General features: G+C 39.0%; 1 protein-coding gene across 1 annotated transcript; it reads left to right on the top strand.

Annotated features, from left to right (window-relative positions):
- The first annotated feature begins 5,325 nt into the window (after nt 1-5,325).
- Nucleotides 5,326-24,872, top strand: LOC145121734 (protein LONG AFTER FAR-RED 3-like). The gene is made up of 13 exons (XM_079057436.1): nt 5,326-5,449; nt 5,528-5,722; nt 5,883-5,968; nt 6,077-6,184; nt 6,280-6,375; nt 6,464-6,562; nt 6,687-6,761; nt 19,919-20,055; nt 20,311-20,410; nt 20,503-20,599; nt 24,088-24,211; nt 24,601-24,677; nt 24,859-24,872. Exons 1-13 carry the CDS (start codon nt 5,341-5,343, stop codon nt 24,870-24,872), a joined length of 1,317 nt encoding a protein of 438 aa, XP_078913562.1. The 5' UTR covers nt 5,326-5,340.
- The last annotated feature ends 222 nt before the right edge of the window (nt 24,873-25,094 follow it).

The raw sequence follows: 25,094 nt of genomic DNA, 5'->3' as shown, positions 1-25,094 counted from the left end.
CTCGAACAACAACAACGCTTTTGGATAAACCTCTTCAGGCTCATTCTCACTCATGAATTTGTGCGGGAGGGTGATTTTCGATGGGACCAATTTCAATGATTGGATCTGCAACATTTGAATGGTTACCCGCTACGAGGACAAAGAATATGTCCTCGACAAGGAGCTGAAGGAGGTGAATGTCAACACTGCTACTCCAGAGGAGATCGCTGCCTTTGAGGCCCATGAGCGTGATGCCACGAAAGTCCATTGCATCATGCTAGCGACCATGACTGTTGAACTCCAAAAGTCCTACGAGGACTACTATCCCTATGAGATGCACCAGGATTTAAAGGACAGGTACCACTAGAGTGCCAGGCAGGAAAGATACGAGATCATCACTTCGATGATCACGGCGAAGATGAGAGACGGAGATTTTGTCACTGCTCATCTGCAGAAAATGCAGAGGTATGTCGACCACTTGCTGAAGTTAAATGTTAACTTCGATGAAGAGCCGGCGAGTGATATCATTCTTCATTCGCCGCCGCCCTGCTTCAACCAGTTTCGCATGACCTACCACATGACCAAAGAGGAGGTCATCTTGAGCAAGCTTCAAGGCTTATTGAGGACTGTTGAGAGCAACCTCAAGGACAAATCCGTTGCACCAACTCCTACTCCTACAACTGCCCCAGTCTTGGCTATTGGGCAAGGAAAGGGTAAGAAGAGGAAGGCTCCTTCAAAGATCCACCATAAGGGGAAGTCTCACGATGGCACCTCTTCTAGTGGAACCAAAGCTGGTACCACTGCCCCCTCCTCTAACCCAAAGGATGCAGAATGCTATCACTTCCACGACAAAGTGCACTGGAAACGAAGCTGCCGGAAGTATCTGTAGGACATTAAGGATGGAAAGATCAAACCATCCTACGTAGGTATTTAGACTATTCAATCTAATGACTGATCGCATGCTATTTCTTGGGTTCTTGATACAGGATGTGGTTTTCACATTTGTTCTGATTTGAAGGGCCTAAGAAGAAATAGAGATATGGAGCATGGGAAGATAAACCTTATCATGGGAAACATAAGATTGTCGCCTGTCACCAAGATTGCAGTTTACTCTTTAGTGCTTAGTAGTAGGTTAGGACTAGAGTTGAATAATTGTTGCTATTCGCCAGAAATGGCTAGAAACATCATTTCTTTTCATGGTTTGTATTGACAAGGATTTAGATATACATTTGATAATGAAAAGGGTTCTATTAATGCTTATCTTAATGGTGTTTTCTTCTTTGAAGCATTTCCTTGTAATGGAATATATGAAACTGTAATGGTTGTAGAAAATTTAGGAAATGATGTAATGCATATCGATTCTTCCAATGATTTGGATAAAGCATGCTTATGGCATTGTCGTCTTGGACATGTCAACAAGAAACACATAACCTAACTCCAAAAGGATGGAGTGTTGGAGTCATTCGACCTTAGGGACGGTGACGTGTGCTAGTCTTTTTTACTTGGAAAGATGACCAAGTCACCCTTCACTGGTTCTTGTGAAAGGGGTGAGGGTTTATTGGATCTCATACATACAGATGTATGTGGACCCTTTAGATCCACCACAATGGATGCAAGCCGCTTCTACGTGACTTTTACCGATGATTATAGCAGATATGGCTATATCTACTTAATCAGACACAAGTCAGAAACCTTTAAAAAGTTCAAAGAATTCAAGCAGGAAGTGGAGAATCAGTTGGGCAGGAAAATAAAGATGCTTCGATCTGATCGAGGTGGAGAGTATCTTAGTCTTGAATTCCACGACTACCTCAAGGAATGCGGAATCGTTTTGCAATTGACGCCACCTAGGACACCGCAATTGAATGGTGTAGCTGAGAGGCGCAATCAAACCTTGCTCGACATGGTTCGTTCCATGATGAGTCGTGCTTTGCTACCTATCTCATTTTGGGGGTATGCCTTAGAGACTGCCGCCCATATCTTTAACTTAGTCCATACGAAGAAGGTTGCCAAAACACCTCACGAGATGTGGACATGGAAAGCTCCTTCGTTGGCACATATCAAGGTTTGGGGTTGCGAGGCTTTCGTAAGACGAGAGACTCACGACAAGCTCGAACCTCGTAGTGAGCGATGTACTTTTATCGGCTACCCGCAGAAGTCCTTTGGATATCTCTTCTACAGACCGAGTGAAAATGTTGTCTTCGTTGAGAGGAGAGGGGTTTTCCGAGAACTAGAACTCATAAGCCAAGGAGACAGTGGGAGGCAAATCGATCTTGAAGATCTTCAAGAATCAAACGATGAAGGAACCTCCAACACTGGCGCTCAACCTGAGGAGGAAACTCCTGTTGAACCAATTGACGAGTCCTTACCTCTTAGACGTTCCAGTAGAGTTAGTGTTCCACCTGTGTTATATGGTTTTCATATAACAAGTGAAGGTGATACATTTATTAGTGACAATACAATGATAAATTTGGATGAACCTAACAGCTACAAGGAAGCCATGGCAGGCCCGAAGTCTGCAAAATGGAAAGAGGCTATGGACAGCGAGATTCAGTCCATGTATGACAACCAAGTTTGGAATTTGGTTGACAATGTGCCAGGTCGTAAGACGGTCGGGTGTAAGTGGATCTTCAAGAAGAAGACCTACATGGATGGGAAAGTACACACTTATAAGGCGTGATTGGTTGTGAAGGGATTTACTCAAACTCCAGGAGTTGACTAAGATGAGACCTTCTCACCAGTTGCGAAGATAAGGTCTATTAGGGTGATGCTAGCCATTGCTGCATTTCATGACTATGAAATATGGCAGATGGATGTCAAAACCGCTTTCCTTAATGGGAAGTTGGCTGAGGATGTTTACATGAGTCAACCAGAGGGTTTTGTCGATGCAAAGCATCCTAATAGAGTGTGTAAGCTTGAGAAATCCATTTATGGATTGAAAGCGTCTCGCAGATGGAATCTTTGTTTCGATGAGAAAGTAAAAGAGTTTGGCTTCCTGCGAAGCGAGGATGAATCATGTGTATATGTCAAAGCCAGTGGGAGTATAGTTATCTTCCTCGTATTGTTTGTCGATGGCATACTGCTCATAGGAAACAACATCCCGACCCTGCAGGAGGTTAAGTCCTGGGTTGGGAAGTGTTTCACTATGAAGGATCTCGAAGAGGCTGCCTATATTTTGGGAATAAGGATAGTGAGAAATAGGAGTAAGAGACTAATAGGACTTAGTCAGAATACTTACTTGGATAATGTACTAAAACGTTTTAGTATGGAGAATTCTAAGAAAGGGGAGTTACCAATCCAAAGCAATGCCAAACTGAGTAAGACTCAGAGCCCGAGTACAGAGATCGAGATGTTAGACATGAGCCGAGTACCTTACGCTTCTGCCGTTGACTGGATCATGTATGCTATGGCTTGTACTTACCCTGATGTGGCCTTCGCTTTGAGCATGGTCAGCAGATATCAGGGAAACCCTGGCAGAGCACATTGGACCGCAGTCAAGAATATTCTTAAGTACCTTCGAAGGACCAAGGAATGGTTTCTCACTACTAGAAAAAACACCTTTAATGACACGCTTTTTACGAAACGCACTGATTAACAATACGCAAAAGTGCGTGCCCTAAAAATAATGTCAGATCTTTAGAAATTTGAAGAATTTAGGACGCGCATTTTTGCGTGCCCTAAAATTTGTGTCACAAAAAAAAACACGGAGGGCGCTTATCAAAAAAAGCTTGTCGTATAAGTATGTCGTTTTATAATTTTTTTTAGGAAACGCGCGTTCTCATTAAAAACAAAGGGGGAAAGGAAATCCCAAAAGTTAAAAACCCCGCCTTGTGTTCTTCTCTCCCTTGTTTCCACCATTCGAAAATCCCTTCTCCTTACATGCTGTACGTCCGATTGACGCAGAAGAAGGTCTCGATTCTTCTCTTTTGGTTACTTAAAGGTAGTTGTTCATCTACCTTTTCTCCATCCACACCGCTACCTTTTTGTATCTGGAGTCGTCAACACTATACGTCTCTGTTTCTTCCTCTCATACCGACGATTTAGAGCAAATTCTTCACCATCTTCAGCCCCTCTACTCTCTACCGATGCCTCCACCATCTTCACAAAATCGAGAAAGCTTTAGTCTTTACGCACCTTCAACCCTCACAAAGCCTTGAAAAACTTCATCAGATGTTTCACAAATCATTCCACACAAGCTCCACAAAAAAGCTTCGCAACGTCGGTGAACTCGGGCTCTTACGCGTCTCTTCTTCTCTTCATCTATGTTCTCTCATATCTCCCGCTTCAAATTCATCCTCCCAAGTTCTAGGGTTTTTTGTTCAGATGCTTACAAAAGCAAATCAAACTATAGAATGGGTGGATGATTAATAACCTAGATATGTCGACTTCACCATCATTTACCGGCTTCCCCACCATTATCTATATGCTAGCGTTGGTAGGGCCGACCCAGACCATGTGCGACCTGGGCGACATCCAAGGGCATCACTCTTGAGGGGACATAAAGCTTTGATCCAGTCCATAAGGTATAATATGAGAATTTCATCCCAATCTATGGAGCTTATGGATATGAGCTTATTGGAGGATTGGAGCATATACTATGAAGGCACAAGTTTTGATCCAGTCCACTGTTCCTTGCTTATTGACTTTTAGCTTTGGCTTAGGAAATCAAAATGACAAAATGAGCCACTGCATCTACTATTTTCACTTTAGTTCCCAAAGAGCTCAAGTCATCGACTAAAAAGATTCTCTCGCCATGAATACTCGCGTCCTCGTCTCAGCTTCACTCATTCTTCTTCTTTGCCTCCTACTCTCACTTCATCTCCACAATAATCACAGTTAACCAAACATCCTTCCTTCCAATCTTCAATTTAATCACTTATATCCACCTCAACTCATTTCATCAACAATTCAAATTCTCAAGACTTAATTCTTAATGTACTTCCAACTATGATATGCTGATTGAGTTAGAAGTGAAAACAGATGGCACGGGTACAAGTTCAAGGTGTGAAGACAAAAAAAAGACTTCATTGAAAAGGTTAAAGAAGCAGTGAAAAGTAAGTGTTTTCTGTATTTTCAATTTAGTTTCACTCTGGACATTTTGGAAGTTGTGTACATACAGTTATGGGATCCACATGATATACATCTCTTCTTCATCTTTATAGACATGAAAGAAGGTTCTTGGTTGTTGGGTGGTGGATGGAATAATGATCTTTGGGGAGGAGAATTGCCATCAGCCTCTTCGATTGATGATATTACACCTCATCATCCTGTAAGAAAAAACTAAATACAAATTACATAAACTGTAATTAAACCCCACTTAATCACAATTAGTCTTTTCAATGTTGACAGGTGTAGCTTTCAAGAATGGATGGCCACATGGGATTGGCTAACTCTTTAGCTCTAAAATTAGTTGGAGTTACAAGTAACATGCAAGATCCAGTTGGTGTAACTATTAGCAGAAATGCAAATGGAGGTATAATAATCTTATATATGATTATTATATTCTTGGATTCATTTTGTAAACTCATGTATTTTGAATCATTATATGCAGAACCTTCAGGCCTTATGATTGATTCTGCAATGAAAGTTGTTCTTTCATGCATTCCGGAAGTTTCTGTTGAAGAAAGAAGGCAAGCATTGGATAGAGCTAGTAGGTATGCATTGATGAGGGGTGTCACAACGGTTGTTGATTTTGGAAGATATTTTCCTGGATCATCACTAGAACATTCATGGGAGGATTTTAAAGGTTTAGTGTCTGAAATGACCATTTTACCCTTACATTCCAAGAAACAGTTTACTCAATGTACATCAATTTTAACATAAGAGGATTTTGGAGGCAAAGGAAAATAAAATAGTTTAATGGTTAAATCAATAAAATAAAGTGTTGACTTTCTTGTTAATTTCAGATGTTTACAAATGGGCTTATTTATCAGTAATAATGATGATCAGGGTTTGCCTTTTCTTTCCAACGCCAACATGGTCACGTTTGCTTGTATGACTTTACTTGACTACTAACTACTTCATGATAATTTTTCTATGTTTACGTTTTCTAATGAATTAAATGTTAACATTAAATTTGATGTTCTTGTTTTCTTTTTAGGATATAATACAAAAAACAGGACGTAGGCTGAGCCAGTGGATATTCTTAGGTGGTGTTAAAGCCTTTTCTGATGGATCCTTAGGATCTAACAGTGCAATTTTTCACAAGGTGTAAATAAATTTTATTTTTTTATTTATTTTCTAACTTATTGTTATTAAATCAATATTATTTATGAGATAACATTTCTTTCATGTTTCTTGTAGCCATATGCTGATGAGCCTTGGAATATTGGCCTCCAAGTTACATATATGGAAAGCTTATCTAATATGACTGTTCAATCCGACAAATATGGCCTCAAGGTATATTTTTTTATTTTTTTCATTTATCTTTAAAAATGTGGTTGTAAATATGTAAAATAACTTACTAGTTGAGCAATTTTTTCATCAGGTTGCTATTCATGCTATTGGAGATAAGGCCAATGACTTGATCTTGGATATGTATAAATCAGTTGTTTCAACAAATGGGAACAGGGATCAGAGATTTAGGGTATATGTTATTTAAAAATGAAACTATTATAAATCATTTGACATCAGTCTTAATCACAGTAATTAATAAATGGTAGTGTAATTTACAGATGTTTCCATGAATTGGTAAAATCCCTTTTTTGCAGATTGAACATGCTCAACATTTGAGTCATGGAAGTGCAGCCAAGTTTGGTGAACAAGGGATTGTTGCTTCAGTGCAAGTAATTTAAGTACATGATTTATTTCAAGGGTAATAAAGAAGTTTGTCTACACTCTTGATGAGTTGAAAACTCTTTAAGATCGTTAAGATTCTTAACAAATAAAACAGAAAGCAAACCAAAGAACAAACACACAATGAATCAAACGGATGTCGAATGATTAAAACAACAAGACCTCAGAAGAGCTCGATGAAGAACTTCTACTTTAGAGGCATGCTAGGGTTACAATACTTTTCAAAGAAAATATTCAAGAAGCGTCATCAATATAATGCATGCATGCACTATAGATACTAAACCCTAATAACAAAACACGGCTGGACATGCCCAAATCGTGAATACATATGGAACGAACTAATAAATCCGAATGGCGCAACCCATAGACTCAACAATCTCTCCCTTTGCGCCAATTGAGGCGATAGATTACTTCGGTTGAGTAACAGTGATTTTCTTCACAGTCTTGAACAACTATGGTATGATGGCAAGAAGAGTTTGACGAAAGTTAATGTACCACCGAAGCATATATGAAAACATCTTTTTATCGGATTCACTGTTCTGATTGCACCTGTGTATGATATCGAGAATATGCTCCAAGCAGGAAGTGGAGAACAGGTGTTTGTCAACGAGAGCGAACATGCATTTTTGACCTTCGCCTCTGATGAACATGACTGTATGAAACTGTGGGTCGATTTTTCCCTTCATCATCTCGTTGATGTCGCTTGCCTTTCCTATTGGCTTGATAGTGGGCTTCCTTCTCAAGGGAGAGGCGATTTCCTGATCCATCTTTGCGACTTCAAGAATATAGCACACCAACATTCGCTTAATGTGATCAACGATAGGCTCATATTGTTGTTGATTAGTCAACAAAATATTGTTCAGGAGAATCCAGTCATGAGGATTCAATTTTGGCAGATCAGCTAGGGAGATCATGTGAACCGAACTGTCTGAGACTCGGGTCACTTTGAATTTGACATTGATAAACTTCCCTGCTGAAGTGGGTTTCAACACCTTGACTGTTGTGATCTTTTGTTTACTCCAAGTCAGATATTGCGGTTGTGAGAACGTAAGATAGTATTCGATTAGGTCTCGATCAACCTTCGGGTCAAGAGAGTGGATGACAACTGTTGACTCAAAACAATGAAAGATGAACGCCTTTCGGGTGATTGGCATATCAAATTGAGAATCCTTGGAATTCTCAAGATCGAATGAAAGGACCGGTTCGAGCCAATGTGTGCTTGGAGATTCAATTACCTCCTTCAGAAGCCTTTCAATTGTCCGCAGAGGGAACATAGATTTCCTTCGTTCTAAAGCATCGTTCGCTTCTTTTTGTTTCCTCTCCCTTTCATGTTCTTCCTTTGCTCTAAGAAGCTTTTCCTCAAGTTCTCGATCAGTTGGCTTGATTTTAAGGTTTTCGGTTTTGGAAGCTTTTTGGTCGGTTTCAACCACATCTTCGATTTCAACATCATCATCATCACTAATTTTCTTCTTTCGTTTGTCCTTCATACTGCCTGAAGCTTCATTACCCTTCGGTTCAGCAGTGACTTTTGGTTGGGTGATGGGTTTGCTTATTGGAGGTTGTTGTGGTTGATCCTGGCTAATCTCTTCCCCCTTGTTTCGGAGGGACAACGGTCTCCAGAACACCTTCAATCCTACTTAGAATGTCTAGAGCATGTCTCAATTTCTCAGCCGAGTGGCGTCGAACCGAGATTGTAAGGACCGAGTCATGTGCGTCCAGAAGATGTAAAAGAATAGAATGCACATCACCAACATAAATTTTGATGACTGCTCGCTCCGACTTAAGTTCATCAATTTCCTTGTTCGCCGTCTTGAGCTTTAAGTTCTAAGTTTTAAGCTGGGCAGTTCGACGATCTAGCTCATCCATTATCTTGTTTTCCACGGCTAGTTCGGCTTCAAGTTGAGTAAGACGGACATCAACGGATCTGTGAAGCTCGGTGTTGGCAGACTTGATAGCTTGGCGTGTCTCCTCAAAGTGCTTATTTTCAGCTTGAAGCGAGATGGTAAGATTATCAACAGAAGCAGTCACCATTTGAGCATTCTTCTGAGCTGCAGCCTGAAGAGAATCAAGAAAAACTTGAGCATCAAAAATTAGTTTTTCGACGTTTGCGGTCGCTTGCTTGCTATCTTTGGTGGATTCTTCAACTGTAGTAGAAGCTTTCTAGCATGTGGAAATGGAAGCATCTATAGCTTTGACAACATTAGAAATGGAAGTGTCATGCTCCTTGACAAAGGTTACCAACAGAGCCTTGATTGCAGCTTCAGAATATGGATTACTTGGAGTAGAAGAGGAAGAAGAAAGAAACTGGTCAAGCTTGTTATTCAGATCCTTTATATGCCTCTTCGTGACAGGAGCGTCATCATCATCATCGCTCTGTACTCGATATGGGCTAAAATAGACATAATCAAATTCCATTTCTGCTCCTCCAAGAACAATGTCAGATTCGTGTGAGGGAGGTGGGATAGAGGTTTGGAGGTAATTGGGGGTTCAGATTCGAAAGTAGGTGCCCCCATATCAGATACGTTGACACGACCATTAGGTTCGGTTATAGTAGTAGTAGTTGTGGTAACTTCGGTGAATAAAGGGGTGGGTATTGGAATTGAGGTTGTAGTTGAGGATGAGATGGGAGGTGGGCACGGAGCAATAGTAATAGGAACCGATTGTGTAGGAGAAGGAAGAGGTGAGTTTTAGTTACCTTCATGAGCTGGTGAGGGTGGAGGCGAATTACCTTGAAGTGAACTTTCATGTTGAGAAACATCATCATCACTGAGTTCTGGTTCGGGCTGTTGGCCAGATGGAACGTAGTCAAAATCACTTGAAGAAGGAGCCTTCGGCTTGTGTGCCTTCTTGGTCTTGCGTTTCTTTGGAGCGGTAGGAGCGGCATGTTCAGACTTTCACTTATTGGGAGTTGAAACTTTAGAGGATTGACCTTCGTTCTCCCCTTTTCTTTCAGGCTTCTTCCCTCTTTTTGCTGGTTTATCTGTTGTGTCTAACGAGCTTTGCATTTCGGGTGTAAGCTGCCTTGGTCCTGTAGGGGGTAGCTTCTTGTACTCATCTATCACTTTGCTTTCACTGGAAACACATCTGTACATGGATTCCGGAACCGAACCAATAAATAGAAACTTTGATGGATCGGAGACAATTATCTTCATCGTGTGGAAAGTAGCAATAGACGGCATCAGTGAGTCTGCCATTGTTGGAACGTGAAACTTCTTCATCGCCCATTGAGTAACAAGAGTCCAAATCCTAGCGCAAGAGATTTCGGAGTAGCGTGAAGTAGAACTAAGACTTTGAACCAGTTGAGACCATAAGATAGACCCAAAGTCCATGTTGAACCCATGGTACACACTGTAGAGAAGGGTCATGAACGCCTTGCTCGCTCCATCAGAACCTGCAACCCTCTCCGATAAACCTTTGAAGAGGAGGGTAAAAAGACCATTCCACTGAGGAGGAAGGCATGATTTCTTGAACTTTGTGAGAGTGGTGAGAACCTCAGTGTACCCCATATCATAGAACATTGTGAAGAGTTGAGTGGTGGTAATGGAATCAGGGTTGATCATGGAATCGTCGATAGCAATCCTTAGCAACAAACAAAACCTAGTTTTTGAAATCGACGCCTTTTGATTGAAGATCTCAAAGAAAATTCTCTCATTGGCTTTATCGTAGACAATAGTTGAGTAGACCTGAGAAAGTAGCGACATAGGAACATACTCCACCTTGGTTAGGGCAACTAGAAGTGGTGAATATTTGAGGCATTCAACCACTTGCAGCATGTAGGGATCATACTGGAAATGTGAGAGATCAATGATGAGGTTTTGATTTGGTTTAATGGTGAGAAGAGAGGACCAGGCAGTTTGTTCATGAACAGAAGAAGATTCAGCCATTATTGCAGGTGTGAAGAAGAAGATGAATAGTAGAAATTCGCCGGTGTGTTCTTGAGAGAGTTGTGAATTGGTAAAGTGGTACAAGGGGTGTGAGAAAACCTTTTATACCATTTCCAGGAGAGAGAAAGAATCCACAGTAATGATGCGACGATATTCTGAATCGGCGCCTAAAAAAGCGCGATTTGACAGCTGTGTTTCCCTAGGAAGACGTCATCTGGCGTGATGTTAGGAACCGTTTCAAATTCACGCGCCCGTTGCAAATCTTATCCAATAACTCGATTTGAAATTTTATCTTGTTACCGCCGTTTCAACTTCGAAAACTTTTCAAATTCCTTTTCAAACTGTGTCAAACCCTTTCACTTCATATAAGGCTGGCAATGTTCGCGCCTTAACATAGTGTACCACCATAGCATTTGCAACCGAAGCATGAAATCTGAAAAATTGCCATTAGTACCACGAACAAGAATTGGGAAAATCATAAAGATCTTCGTGCAAGAGTGTGCCAATAGAAAAGAAATAAAGCAAAGTATTTGTGGGATTTAAGTGATGTCTATTTAGACACAAAACTATGGATCCTGGGCACGAATCGCTTCCTTCAAAGTCAAGAGAGACTTAGAAGTGTCTGTGTGGTTTCCCGTTGAAATACGATCAAATGTTTATTAAGAAACATTGAAAGACATCTTTTCAAATTTAAGCTATAAGGGGTGGCTTAGCTTCAACTGAACTTCAGTACTTGACATAAGACCGAAAGTTGGATGAAGTACTTGTGAGACCATTGTAGCCTATTAAACAAGTAGGTTTGATCGTTTTCAGTGACTTGGTGAGTTTTGTAGAAATCTCAAAAACAAAAATAAACTGGATCTTATGGGAAGAAAAGCCTTGGTGTCAGACAATTTCATAAAGATCGCACAAAAATTAAAAAGAGATTTCTTGGTACCAATAACTAATAGTAGTTTCGTTAATACTTGGGTGAAAGCTAGAACTTTTGATTGTTCACCGTCAATTCATTGTAGGTGTTGGATTTTAGGTTTCACTTAGCATGTGGTGAAACGAAGCTAAGATCATTAACACAGATGTTGTGTAACCATAAACCTCAGTGGTAAAAGCTGAGAGTCTCAAGGGTTATAATTATGAACCGAAATGAGATGGAGAAATAAGAATAGGTGGTGAAAGAACCGAAAGTACCTCTGCTATATAGTAAGGACCGAGCAGACAACTCTTATCTCAATGTGAGAAGAGTAAGGTAGCTCATGACTTGAGTGAGTTTAGCAGCCTAATTGGGAAGAAACGATTTGTATATATCGAATCAGTAAGGCTTCACTCAAAGTCTTGGAGGCTTCGGTCGACATCCAACAACATCCTTCTAGGGACACTTAGCTAGTACATAGATAAAGAGTGTTATACCTGTCCTAGTTCCATCATTTGAATGATCCACGATACCTTTCAGTGATATTTTTGGTATTTCTGATTTTTATAAAAAGCAACAAGAACAACAAAAAAAAATATTTTTGGATTTTATGAATTGTCTGAAAAAGAAATAAAAACAGAAAGGAAAATATTTTTGGATTTTTTGAATTGTCTGAAAAAGAAATATAAACAGAAAGGAAAATATTTTTGAGTTTTATGAATTTTCTGAAAAAGAAATAAAAACAGAAAGGAAAATATTTTTGAATTTTATGAGAAGAAATGAATTAAGAAAAGATATACATAGCGTACAAAGTATACAACCAAAACTTCACCTAAAAGTAGTGAAGCGAAATGGACCGAGCGTTCGGTTCATTTCGGTTCCCAAAAAATCCGGAGCCAAAGTAGACCGAGCGTTCGCTCTATTTCGCTTGTTCAATTTTCATGAGGCGAAAGTAGTTTCGGTACTGATTCAGCTTCCATCATTCGTAAGCCTTGGAGGATTTTATTAAAACTTACTTCAGGTAAGGCTTTCGTGAAGATGTCAGCTAGTTGATCAGCAGATCTAACAAAGTGGATTTCCACATTACCATCTTCAACATGATCTTTGATGAAGTGGTATCTCAGTGCTATATGTTTCATTTTGGAGTGTTGCACTGGATTGTGACATATCCGAATAGCGCTTTCTGAATCGCAATAAAGAGGAATCTTCTTCATATTCAGCCCATAATCTCTTAATTGGCTTTGGATCCAAATGACCTGGGAAGTGCAAGATGCTGCAACAATATATTCAGCTTCGGCTGTAGAGAGTGAAACGCATATTTGTTTCTTGGACTGCCAGCTGACGAGTTTACCATCGATGAATTGACATCCGCCTGTAGTGCTCTTTCGGTCCAAACCGCATCCTCCAAGATCATCATCAGAGAATGCTTGAACGAAAAATCCTGATTTAGCAGGATACTACAGACCGAGAGATGACGTTCGCTTCAAATATCTGAAGATGTTCTTAACAGCCACCCTATGAGGTTCGCATGGATTAGCTTGGAACCAGGAACAGTAACAAACAGAGAACATAATATCCGGTCTACTGGCTGTTAGATACATTAGAGACCCTATCATTTGCCGATAGAGGGTCATATCAATAGCCGGTTTCTCCAAAGATGGTGTTAACTTCGTTCCAAATGCCATAGGAACCTTTACTTTGGAATCTCCCATCATGCCAAACTTAGCCAGTAGGGTCTTCGTGTAAGCCTCCTGATTGATAAATATGCCTTCGGTTCCCTGTATATAATATTCAAGCCAAGAAAAAAGTTAATTGGACCCATTGAGCTCATCTCAAACTTAGTCTCCATCAACTTCCTGAATTCAGCTGTTAGGCTGGGATTCGTGGAACCGAAGATGATGTCATTGATGTAAATTTGGACGATCATTAAGTGGTCACCTTCTTTCTTGCGAAAGAAGGTTTGGTCAACCGAACCTTGTTTAAACTTGGACATTTTTAGAAATCGAGTAAGGGTTTCATATCAGGCTCTAGGAGCTTGCTTCAAACCATAGACGGCTTTATCCAGAATATAGCAATGATCAGGATACCTTTCGTTCACGAAACCCGGTGGTTGCTCAACATATACAGTCTCTTCCAGTTCTCCATTCAAGAATTCACATTTGACATCCATTTGAAAGACTTCAAAATTCTTGTGAGCAGCGTATGCCAGAAAGATCCGAACTGATTCTAACCTTGCTACAGGAGCGAAGGTTTCTTCGTAATCTATAACTTCTTCCTGACAATATCCCTTGACTACCAGCCTTGCTTTATTACGAATCACATTCCCTTCTTTGTCCATTTTATTTCTAAAAACCCATTTTAAGCTAACTACAGATGCATCCTTTGGTGTGGGAATTAATCTCCAAACTCGATTTCGCTCAAACTCATGGAGTTTGTCTTGCATTGCCTGTACCCAATCGGATTGATCGAGTGCAATATTAACCAGTTTTGGTTCTATTTTCGAGACGAACGAATTAAACATGCAAAATTCTACTAGAGAAAATAGAGCAGTTTGCTTCGCTTTTATTTGAGACCGAGTAAGAACTCCCTCAGATGATTCACCGATTAGTTGAGTTTTTGGATGATCTCTTGTCCTTTTTGTGAGAGGTGGTTAGTTTGGATCATAGGCTGGATCCAATTGGACATTTATTTCCTCTTCCAATTCTGATTAAGTATCCGAATCATCATTCGTATTATGATTCTCCCCCTCGAATGATGAGACTATTTTAACATCATGTTTAGAATGCTCCCCCTCGAATGGAATTTTATGGGTCATTGTTAGAGATGGGTTCTCCCCCTGGAATTGTAAGTCAGGTCGCCTTGGTGTAGATGAACTCTCCCCCTGGAATGTAGAACATCTATGAGTAGGTTCGCTCGAGCTTTGAGGTTCGCCTTGATCTCAAGGTTCGCTTGGACCTGGCTGTTCGGTTGGTCTCTGATGTCCGCTTTCCATTTCTTTTGTTGCTTCATCGATAATTTTCTTCAAGTTGTCGATCTTGTTGTCAGCTGCCTTTGTCTCTGAATGAATTGCTCTCTCTGGTTCATCAAAGAGCAACATGTATTCTTCAAATAAATTGGAGATTGGAACCGAGACTTGACCTGATTTTGGAAAGATTTCCTCCGTTGGTCCTTTGCTTGACTGAAGTTTCTTCATGTAATCATCATCAAAGGTGACATAGTAGGTTTCTTCAATTTTCTTTGAACGTTTATTCAGAACCCTATATGCCTTTGAAGTTAGCGAGTAACCAAGAAAAATCCCTTCATCTGCCTTTACATCGAACTTGTTTCGGTTATCTTTGGAGTTGAAAATAAAGCACCTTGAACCAAACACATGGAAGAACTTGACATTTGGCTTGCGATTATTCGAGATTTCGTATGGAGTGATGGAAAGTCTCTTGTTGAGGAAGGTTCGGTTCTGGGTATAGCAGGCAGCAACAATTGTATCAGCCCAAAAGTACAAAGGTAAGGAGGCGAAGCTAATCATGGTTCGGGCCGCTTCACACAACGAACGATTTCGCCTTTCAACTACGCCATTTTGTTGTGGAGTATAGGGAGCAGAGAAGTTGTGAGACACTCCATTTTCAGTGAGAAATTCTTCAAACTCTTGGTTTTTGAATTCTAGCCCATTGTCACTTTGGACATTTCTAATCACCTTTCGCAATTGAAGTTCCACTTGCTTTACAAATTCTTTGAGCTTTGAAGTCGCCTTTGATTTCTGTTTAAGAAAGAAAACCCAGGTGAAGTGTGAAAAGTCATCAATATGTTGATAAAATGTACTTACTACCACCGATGCTTTCTATGGCCGAAGGACCACATAGATCGATGTGAAGAAGCTCAAGAGGTTCGATGATCTTTGTGTTGACAATTGTGGGATGAATCTTTCGGCTTTGCTTTCCCATCTCGTATGCTGCGCACAAGTGTTGGTTATCAAATTTGAGAAGTGGAAGTCCTCGTACATGATCACCGATAACCAACTTGTTGATATCCTTAAAGTTGAGATGTGAGAGCCTTCGGTGCCATAGCTAACTTTCGTCAGAGTGTGCTTTCATTAAAAGGAATACAGCTGGCTTTCCTCGAATTGGGTTAAGATTGAGAGGATACATTTCTCCTTTTCGCTTGGATTTTAACAGGACAACCTTCATCTTCTTTTCAACAATCTCCGAACCTTCATCATCGAACGAAACCTTCAATCCAGTTCCCACAACCAGTTAAGAGACACTGATGAGATTGTGCTGCAATCCCTCTACATATGCTACCTTCCGGATTGAGAATTCCCCGCTTGTGATCATTCCGTAGCCTTTGATCATGCCATATAAATTATTCCCGTATTTGACACATCCACCATCCTTAAGAGCCCGAAACTCCCTTAGCTCTTCCCTCCTTCCTTTCATGTGACGTGAGCAGCCACTATCAATGTACCATTCGTCGTCAAACTGCTCGTCACTTATAACCTGCAAAAATCAAGCAGATTTAGTAACCCAAAGTTGCTTGGGTCAACGTGAGCCTTTTACAGAACAGGGAATAGGAATAGAAAGATCAACCATATAAGTTCTTTTTATTAGTGTGGTTTCGTCTTTCCTTTTGATGGTAAAGACCTTGAGTTTGTTTAAATCAAATTGAGGATTTTTGTTTTGATTCTTAACAAAGTTGTTTTCGTGTTTCCTAGGGTTAGGTGACGTCTTCTTTGTTTGCGTTTTGTCTTCAGAGACGAGCTTCCCTTTTCCCTTGCTATCCTTGAGATCCTTGTTAGGATTCTGCTTTGGTCAAGAATGAGGAGAATGGGGTTTAGAACCGAAACCAGTCTTTCGGTTCTTGTCGCTGCAAGATTTGGGACCGAGACTTGTCTTTCGGTTTACTTGAATACAGGATTGGCAGTGAGTGCATGGATCAGAATTATCCTTTGATCCTGCTTTCGGCTTGAGATTTGACGCCTTTTCTGTGCGGATATAATTGGAGTTTTGGGAGTTCATAAACTGCTTCCTTTCATTGAGATTCTTTTGATATCTTTTGTTTCGTTGACATTTTTGTTCAGCAAGCTGCTTTTGAGACTTGTGTATGTTTGCCCTTGGCTTCGGTCTCTCATCACGAGTTTCGCTCATCAATGAAGAGGTTTCTCTTGCAGCCTTCATTGGTTCGATTTGAATTTCTTTGGTACCACTTGTGCTTGGTACATCAAAGCTTGTAGGCTTGTTGAGTGGTTCTGCCATATATCTGCCTTTGACCCTCCATGATGTTCTTTCAAATAAACCAACAGTTTCGTATGCATTGTCAATTGGAGCAGACCAAAAATAATTATCACAACCACCTTGTTGTCTTCGGTTACTAAGGCTGTAAGTTCGGCTGTGTATTTCTGGGTAACTCCTGTTGTGGTGTATACCTGATTTGGTACAGTTTGTACTTTTTGATAAACCACTGCCTTCGGTTTCAGAACTTTGGATTTATGTTGGGATATCCGAGCGAACTCAACCGAATTCTCAGATATAAGACCTTTGGTAGGTTCGGTTTCGCTTTTGACAAATTCTGAACAGTCAACCACATCCTTTACATAAATTTCACTCATATCAGTGTCCTCGTCAAATTCAGAAGTGTTTTCTACATTTATCTTGTTTTCTGAACTCAACTTGGTACTCAACGAATCAAATTTCTGTATGGTTTCGGTCTTGATTTTCAATTTATCATTCTCGTCCAAAATATTTTTAAGCATGTCCTTATGGTCTTTGGACTTGATAAAGGACTCGATTTTGTCCAGACCAATCCTATAGGCATCAGAGATGTTATTTTAAGAAACAATAGATTCACAGTTATAACCATCAATATCAACTTAGTCCTCCTTTAACTCCAGGAAGGGCAAAATTATTTTGTGAATCTTTTTGCCAATTTCACAATCTAAATGCAATTGAGTGATATTAGTATATAAACGTTTAGCAATCAAGCAAAAAATGTTTCTTTGTTTCAAGTTATCACGTTGCAAATAAATAACTTCATCTCTCGCCCTAACTAACTCTAACTCCGTATTCTCTATCCACATCCTTCGCTCCTCATTCTTGGATGTCACCCCGCTAATTTGATCGGTTAGGTTAGCATTTGTGAGGCGTGTTTGCATTAGACTGCCACTTAAACTAGAAATTTTGAATTTTAATTCGTTTAATTCCTTTTCATAGTTTGTTATAGGTATTTTAAGTGATTCGAGAATGGATTGTACCTTCTTGATCAACTGATCGCAGTCGTTGATCCTTTCGCTCACAGGTTTGGTAGCAAAACACTTATCTTCCTTCAGATTCGCCTCATCATACTTGCCTTCGGTTGTGTAGCCCCTTATTTGTGACACTCCAGCTATCACCATCAAGTATCTCCCAGCAAACTCAGTACTATCTTCTTTCACCACAAATGCCCTACCATGCGTGGGTTTACGTACTTCTTCATCTTCAGAGTCTGTAGACCAGACCTCTACACCACCAAACTCATCATCAACAATGTTCTCTTGCACAATCAAATCATTCATAGAATTGTTAGAGGATTTCTTCTTCTTTATCTCCTCCAGCTTGCGCATATGGTATGCTTCATCATCTTCACCCTCCTTCTTCTCTGATAGCTTTCTTAACATGCAATCTTTGGAAAAGTGGTTTTTGCCATGGCAGAAGTTGCAATCGTATCCGGAGTCTCCTACCAGTTTGCTCTCCTTCTTCTCTTCTTCTTTCTAAGGATTATTTTTGATCTCCTCTTTCGCCTTTTCTGATCTGTAGCTTCCCTGCCAGTTTCGGTTCTTGGCAACAGGAAACTTTTTGCGAGAAAATCGCTTCGGGTTGGAAACCATCATTGCATACTCTTCGCTTGTCAGATCACATTCTGACATTTCTGACTCTTCTTCATCTTCTGCCACATTCTTCGTCTTAGGGAGAAGGGACAAGGATCCCATACTAGACACCACTTTCGCTTCCTTTGTCACAACACTTTCATGAGACTTGAGAATACCCACCATCTTCGCCAATGAGTAGGTTTTAAACTGCTCGTGAGCCTTCACAGTTGATACCAAAGCCATCCATTCGGGTCTTAAACCATTCAGAAATGTGACCTTCTGTTCGATCACTTCTCTTCCAATACCGTGCTTGATCATCTTGCTCAAAAGATGGTTGAAACGATCGAATGCCTGAATAAGTTTTTCATCTGGCTTTTATTGGAAAGCTCCGAACTCAGAGAGCAATAGAGTTTGGATAGAACGTTCCAAGTCCTCATCAGTGGAATATAACTCTTTCAGTCTATCCCAGATCTCTTTTTCCGTGGTGCATGGGCTTACCAAACAAAAAGTATCAGACTATAAAGCAAATATGATCATTCTCATGGCATTAACATTACACAACAACTTATCTTTTTCGTCTTGAGGAATCTTGGCCACATCATTTAAGAGTTTGTTGTACTCCTTTTGAGTCTTAATGGTTCTATTTGTTCTAGAATGAACAAAAGGACCCAATGTTATTGCTTCCCATATAACATAAACATTGTCTTCAGAACCAACGACATAGTCCTCAAAGTGATGTGTCATGCGTCCAAACTTCATAATCTTGAGTGTATAGAATCAGGATTCTGGTTGTGGATCCAATGCTGTTGGAGATATTGATCGGATTGGTTTGTGAATCTTCGTGAGACGTGATGACCTTTTTCAGATATCTGCTAAGAATCAGACTTGTAAAGATTGAATAGGGTAATATCGAGATCTATGAACAATGTCAATGAAGGAATGACGGCTCAACAGATCCAATAAAAGCGGAAACCCTAAGAAAATTCTTCAAACAGAAGATATACGTATGATTTACACAGCCTCTTGCTCTGATACCAATTGATGAGTTGAAAACTCTTTAAGATCGTTAAGATTCTTAACAAATAAAACAAAAAGCAAACCAAAGAACAAACACACAATGAATCAAACGAATGTCAAATGTTTAAAACAGCAACACCTCAGAAGAGCTTTTTGAAGAACTTCTACTTTAGAGGCGTGCTAGGGTTACAGTACTTGTCAAAGAAAATATTCAAGAAGTGTCATCAATATAATGCATGCATGCACTATATATACTAAACCCTAATAACAAAACACAGCTGGACAGGCCCAAACCGTGAATACATATGGACCGAACTAATAAAGCCCAATGGCGCAACCCATAGACTAAACAACTCTACACTACAGACACCATGTGGGACCCCCACATAGAAATAAAATAAAATATATTACTATTATGGGTTAAAAATAAAATACATTAAAGAAATATATGAATACATTGCTATTATGGTAAAAAAAAGTAAAATAAAGTACATTGCTTGATAGCCAGATCATTTGCTGGATGATGCTGACTCAGCAATTAGAAAAATCAGGGTAGAGAGGGCGCAGAAAGGATCTTATTTATTTCAGACACTCCTCACTAGCAATGCACTTGTTGCTTTTGGTTCTGACCTAAAAGTTGTGTATGTTGGTAATGATGCCCCTACTCTTTGTGAAACCTCTTACAAGATCACTGTCAAACACAATATTTAAGGGTTAGAAACAAGAATCAATTTTCATGATGTTTCTTGATTGTTTTCTACAGGGATTTATACAAAAATAACATAAGCGACCTAATAGTCTAGCTGGATTAGCTCGATCATCTTCTTGGTTTAATAACCAAATATGTTAAAGAGGGGTTTGTCTGTATAGTAACAGTCTTGTTTTCATAATGCAAGGGTATATGAGTCTTTTGACACAATATACATATACCTGGAGAGTGATCAATCTGTTGGGACTAACCCTGATAAGAAATTTTGGGTGAAATACAGAATGGCTGTTTTGAATAAAAAAATCCTTCCAAGACAGTGTGGAAGGAGTCATCTATTTGTACAAAGACATGGAATAATTTTGTGCTTCACTTTATGAAGGTTTCTGATATGCTTGAAGCAGATATAGGGTATCTTGTAAGAGACACAGTTGTTTTTGTTTGTGAAATCTTGGATTGTTGGCCATGGTTCGAGTTTGGTGATCTTGAGGTCAGTAGTCTCTTAATTCCTTATCTTTTTTCATTCTCCTTTTCTTTTTTAGTAAAAAGTTTATATTTTTCTAGGTCATCTGCCTTTGACTTTTAAAACTCCACCTGTTAGTCCACCTAGACCAAGTTACTTAATAGGAATTGGAATGAGAAGAGTCTGTTCACTGGAGTTCAGACCACACTTAATGGATCCAGGGCTTGCATGTCACACCCCCAAACCAAGGATGGCAGAAACATTCGGGGGTGGTAGACTTCATGTATAGTATCATAACAACGAGTATAATAGTGCTCATAGTAAATACAACCATCATAAATATAATTGAAAAAATTACACCATAGTATGAGTTTGCATGTTTCAAAATCCATTACATTATGATGACAAAAATGTATAAATTGACGTCTTGCGTCCCATCCTCAAAAGCAGTTGGTTACCTGTTTCACTGGTTTCCAGAGACTACAAGTAGTTTTGAAAGAGTGTCAACAATTAAGTTGGTGAGTTCATAAGCTTTTGGATGAAATGTTGGAAAAACCTTTATTTGTAAAATGCAATGTATACACAAGAAAAATCCAATATTTTCCTTATAAAATGTTATGTAGTCTTAAATCCCAAGACCGAATGTATGAGTGTGTGTTCGTAATTGTAACGAAGAATGCAGTTTTAATAGATAAAGTCCCTTTGTGTAAGGTAGTATTTTCCCGTAAACTTGAAATGATTTTAACTCCCTATGTGAGTCGTCATAACCATACTATAACTAGAATGAACCTGCTACAACGTTTTTCAGACGTCAAGATCCTATGACTTTTGTCACCCGTAGACCTGCAGGTCCAGCTGTAGCTAGCAGCAAGGTGTGGGGTGTCAATCCCAATATAGATCTATACACAATTATCACGCTCTCCCTACAAGAGATTCTGGTTATAACTTACAGGAATTTTTAACCCGTACTCTAAGAGTACATTTGAAGAATTGTCTCACAACTTACATTAACGAGTTTACGTGTAGTGTTTGAGTAAAAACCTTTTCTGCGGCGGGAGTGAAATCTCCCTTTGTGTACTAAATTAGTGATGTGAATTTCATAAACCATACCTATTATAGTTTATCATGTAGTAATTGAAAATCCGATTGTACTATGGTGGGACCCTTCATGTGTACGTAATAGTTTAACCAATGCATAACTATACTTATTATATTTAATCATGCATTATTTGTAATTACAAAGGAACCTTATACTTGATAGAGTATTTTCTGTTATACAAACATATCACAACATAAAATCGCATGCAAAATAGGAAGTCACCAAAGATTACACTTTGCTCAGCATGTTACAAAGTGTTATGAAAATTGTAAGATGTTAACTCGTTTTTAACTTTTCTACATTGTTTTAGAAAAATAATAGAAAAATCATACGAAGTCAAAAACCGAATCCGTAAACTCTGAGAGTTTAGAAAATATGTCTAATTTAATAATAATTTTTATTATGATTTTTAGAAGTGTCTAACTTGTATGAAAATGTTCATATTCACACACTGGTCCAAATTCATTCCTGAAAGGATATGCAGTTTTGTAAAAATCACCATAAATTGTAGAAAAATCATATGGAGATGTTCAAGTAGTCATTTTAAAGGTATGAACCTAAAACATTTGCATGTTAAACAGTTTTGAAAGATACTAAGTTTAAGATGGTCAAAACAGTCCGTGAATGGAACCAAACTTTCCTGTTGAAAGCTAATGTTTGAGTTTAGTTAAGATTTTGGTATTTTAGCTTGTATTTTCCCCCTAAAACTTGAAGAAAACGTGAAAATGTGGGGGTATGAACTAACCTTGAGTTATTCCCTGAGATGAAGGTAGAGGAAGAAAGGTTTCCAAGTCAAGAACACTTGGGAGATACTTGAAGATTCGAAGATCCTAGGCACAAATAAGACGATATTTGTATAAGAGATTCATGATTTGAGTGAAGGAGTGTAGAGTATTCAAGTGTAGGATGAATATACTTACCAAGACTGGAGTGAAAAGCTCAATAACAGCCTTGAAATCTCGATTTCTAGAGAGGGAAAGTGAGAGAGAGAGAGAGAGGTGTTTGCTTTTTGGTGAGAGAGTGAATAAAGTGGAAGGAGATATGAGAGTTTCTAGCTTTTGATGAGGCTATGCGGCTGGAAGAGGGGTGTCCAAGGACAAATAGTTGACTAGGTAGGGATGAATAGTGACTGAGGGTTGTCCTATGAGGGTATGGGGGATAGCTTGTGTAACACTTTAACGAAAGTCAACACTCTATCACAAAATCTCACCCAAAAGATATTATTTTTAGTTTAAGATCCTCCCCTTTTAAAATGTGATTAAAATATGATAATATAGGGTCTCTTATGTCAAAACATGAGTTTGGGTGAAAATCCCTCGTTAAAATCACGAAAAACGAGCTTAAAACGAAGTCGGGTCGAAAACCGGGAAAAGGGGCGAAGTCTTCGAAAATCCGAGTTCATGGCCAAAGGTTCGGTCCTTGGGTGCTTACAAACCGAGAGGAGGGTTCGGTTGTTCGATGGGAACTGAGAGAAGGGTTCGGTCCGAGTCTCACAGGCGTAGCCATCAAAAGGAACCGAAAGCGAGAGCAGGCGAGAAGCAAAGGGTAGTTCGGTCCGATGGGACCTTCGGTTGTACAGGTTTCGGGCCCGAACTGGACCTCCGGGTTCGGTTCTTGTAGAAGGTTTCGGTCCATGGCAGTTTCGGTCCTCATGAGTTCGGTTCTTAAGCTAGTCTCGGTTCTAATGAGGGGCTTCGGTCCAGGAGGCTTCCTAGGGTTTCGCTTCTTAGTGTTTCGCCTCTAAGAGGGTTTCGCTTCTATAAAGCTGTTTTTCGCATAAACTTCCCGTTTCGAGTTGTTTTTTACTAAGTTAAGGGTCGGGATGCCCCAAATGATTATAAAAGTTTTGAGAGAGATTTGGGAGAGATTTGAGAGAGATAGATTGATAAAGGGAGATTGAGAGAGACTTCGTTTGTGACCTTTTTGGATGTTTAGCTTCGCAACGCAAGGTTTGTAAACCCCGTTAAGCCTCGTTATGAATGTTATACGTCCCCGAGGGGTACGAAATAATGTTTTACCAAGTAGTTTCATTACTTACCCTGATTAGGGCTTCAGAGTTCTGAACATACGAACTTTCCAAGTGATAACTTCTAATTAAAATAGTGAGTTGTACAGTAATAACATAATGTAAACCCTAATATACAAGGTTAATTGAGTTGACCGGTTTGACTTGTTGAATTTATTTGACTTTGACTTGACTAGAAATTGACGGTTTTCACATTGCAGATCCTCTTTTAGGCTCACCTGGAGTTCCAGGAGCTTCAGAGAGAAGCTTTTTACCTTAATCAACTATTTACAACTGGAGCTGCAATCATTTCTCAAAGCCTCTTCTTACAGCAACTGGAGCTACAATGGTGAAGTTGATTTCTGATTTATGTATTTTTCTTTTTGTTTTTCATTTTCAGCTGGTAGCAATCTTCATAATCCAATTGCTCGATGGGATACAAAGTTTGAGACTGGTGCTAAAACAGATTTGCTGCAACCTTTCTCTCCAATACTAGTTGCTGCAGATGAGGGTGAATGCATCAGGTATGCCACCTCTGTTTTCCCTTTGTCATGTTTGAATTGGTTGGAAATAGTTAGTTTATGTCAATGTATGCTTTATCTTCCATTTTATTGATATATATATCATATGCTTTATATATGGAAATTCTTGTGTTATGATAAATACCAGGATCATTGATTCTCACACATCCTTTGCACACAATGCAACTGAGTTTACCACTAAGAAAGCATTGTAAATGTTTTATGTATTGGTAATCTTAAATGGACACTCGATCTCCATGAACCGATTCATAGAAGCAGTCAACCAACATGGAGGAGCAAATAGTAAGTGTATTCCTAAAATTTTTGTTTATGAAACATAAGAAATGAAATAAAAAAGAAGCTTATTGAGTTTTTTTTCTATATTTTGTTAGAGGCTACTCCAAAATCAGTTTTGAAGCTAATGGGAATTCAAGGGCTTACTATATTCCACTTAAAGAGTCATCTCCAGGTATATATATATATATATATATATATATATATATATATATATATATATATATGTTTATATATATATATATATATATATATATATATATATATATATATATATATATATATATATATATATATATATATATGACATGTATACATACTCCTGAAATTTCCTATATTTGGCTGAAAACATGCAGACAAACTAATTTGACATAATAGTGCCTTGCAGCCTCTCAAAGTTCGTGCATTCAGGTTATTCTTTTAGAAAGGAAATTGTCAAAGGAGATTGTCAAAGGAGAATTTAGTCATGAGTTTCTTTTAATGTTGTACATGTTTTGTTTTCTATAATAAATATTATGCAATATTAGCAATGTGTTACATTTACTTACTATTGGAATGATTATTTATATTTGACATATTAGTGCAATGAATT

Source organism: Lactuca virosa, chromosome 6 (genome assembly GCF_052849685.1).
Source record: "Lactuca virosa cultivar CGN04683 chromosome 6, Lactuca_virosa_CGN04683_v6, whole genome shotgun sequence".
Classification (NCBI taxonomy): domain Eukaryota; kingdom Viridiplantae; phylum Streptophyta; class Magnoliopsida; order Asterales; family Asteraceae; genus Lactuca; species Lactuca virosa.
Note: the sequence above shows the minus strand (reverse complement) of the source record. Positions and strands in the feature narration are given on the sequence as shown.

What these genes read in the sequence shown, in the direction of transcription:
- LOC145121734 (XM_079057436.1), top strand. Translation starts at nt 5,341, where the DNA reads ATGGATGGCCACATGGGATTGGCTAACTCTTTAGCTCTAAAATTAGTT. An exon ending in ACAGGGATCAGAGATTTAGG is followed by an intron (nt 6,563 to 6,686) that starts GTATATGTTATT and finishes CCTTTTTTGCAG; the next exon opens with ATTGAACATGCTCAACATTT. An exon ending in GGGTGAAATACAGAATGGCT is followed by an intron (nt 20,411 to 20,502) that starts GTTTTGAATAAA and finishes CACTTTATGAAG; the next exon opens with GTTTCTGATATGCTTGAAGC.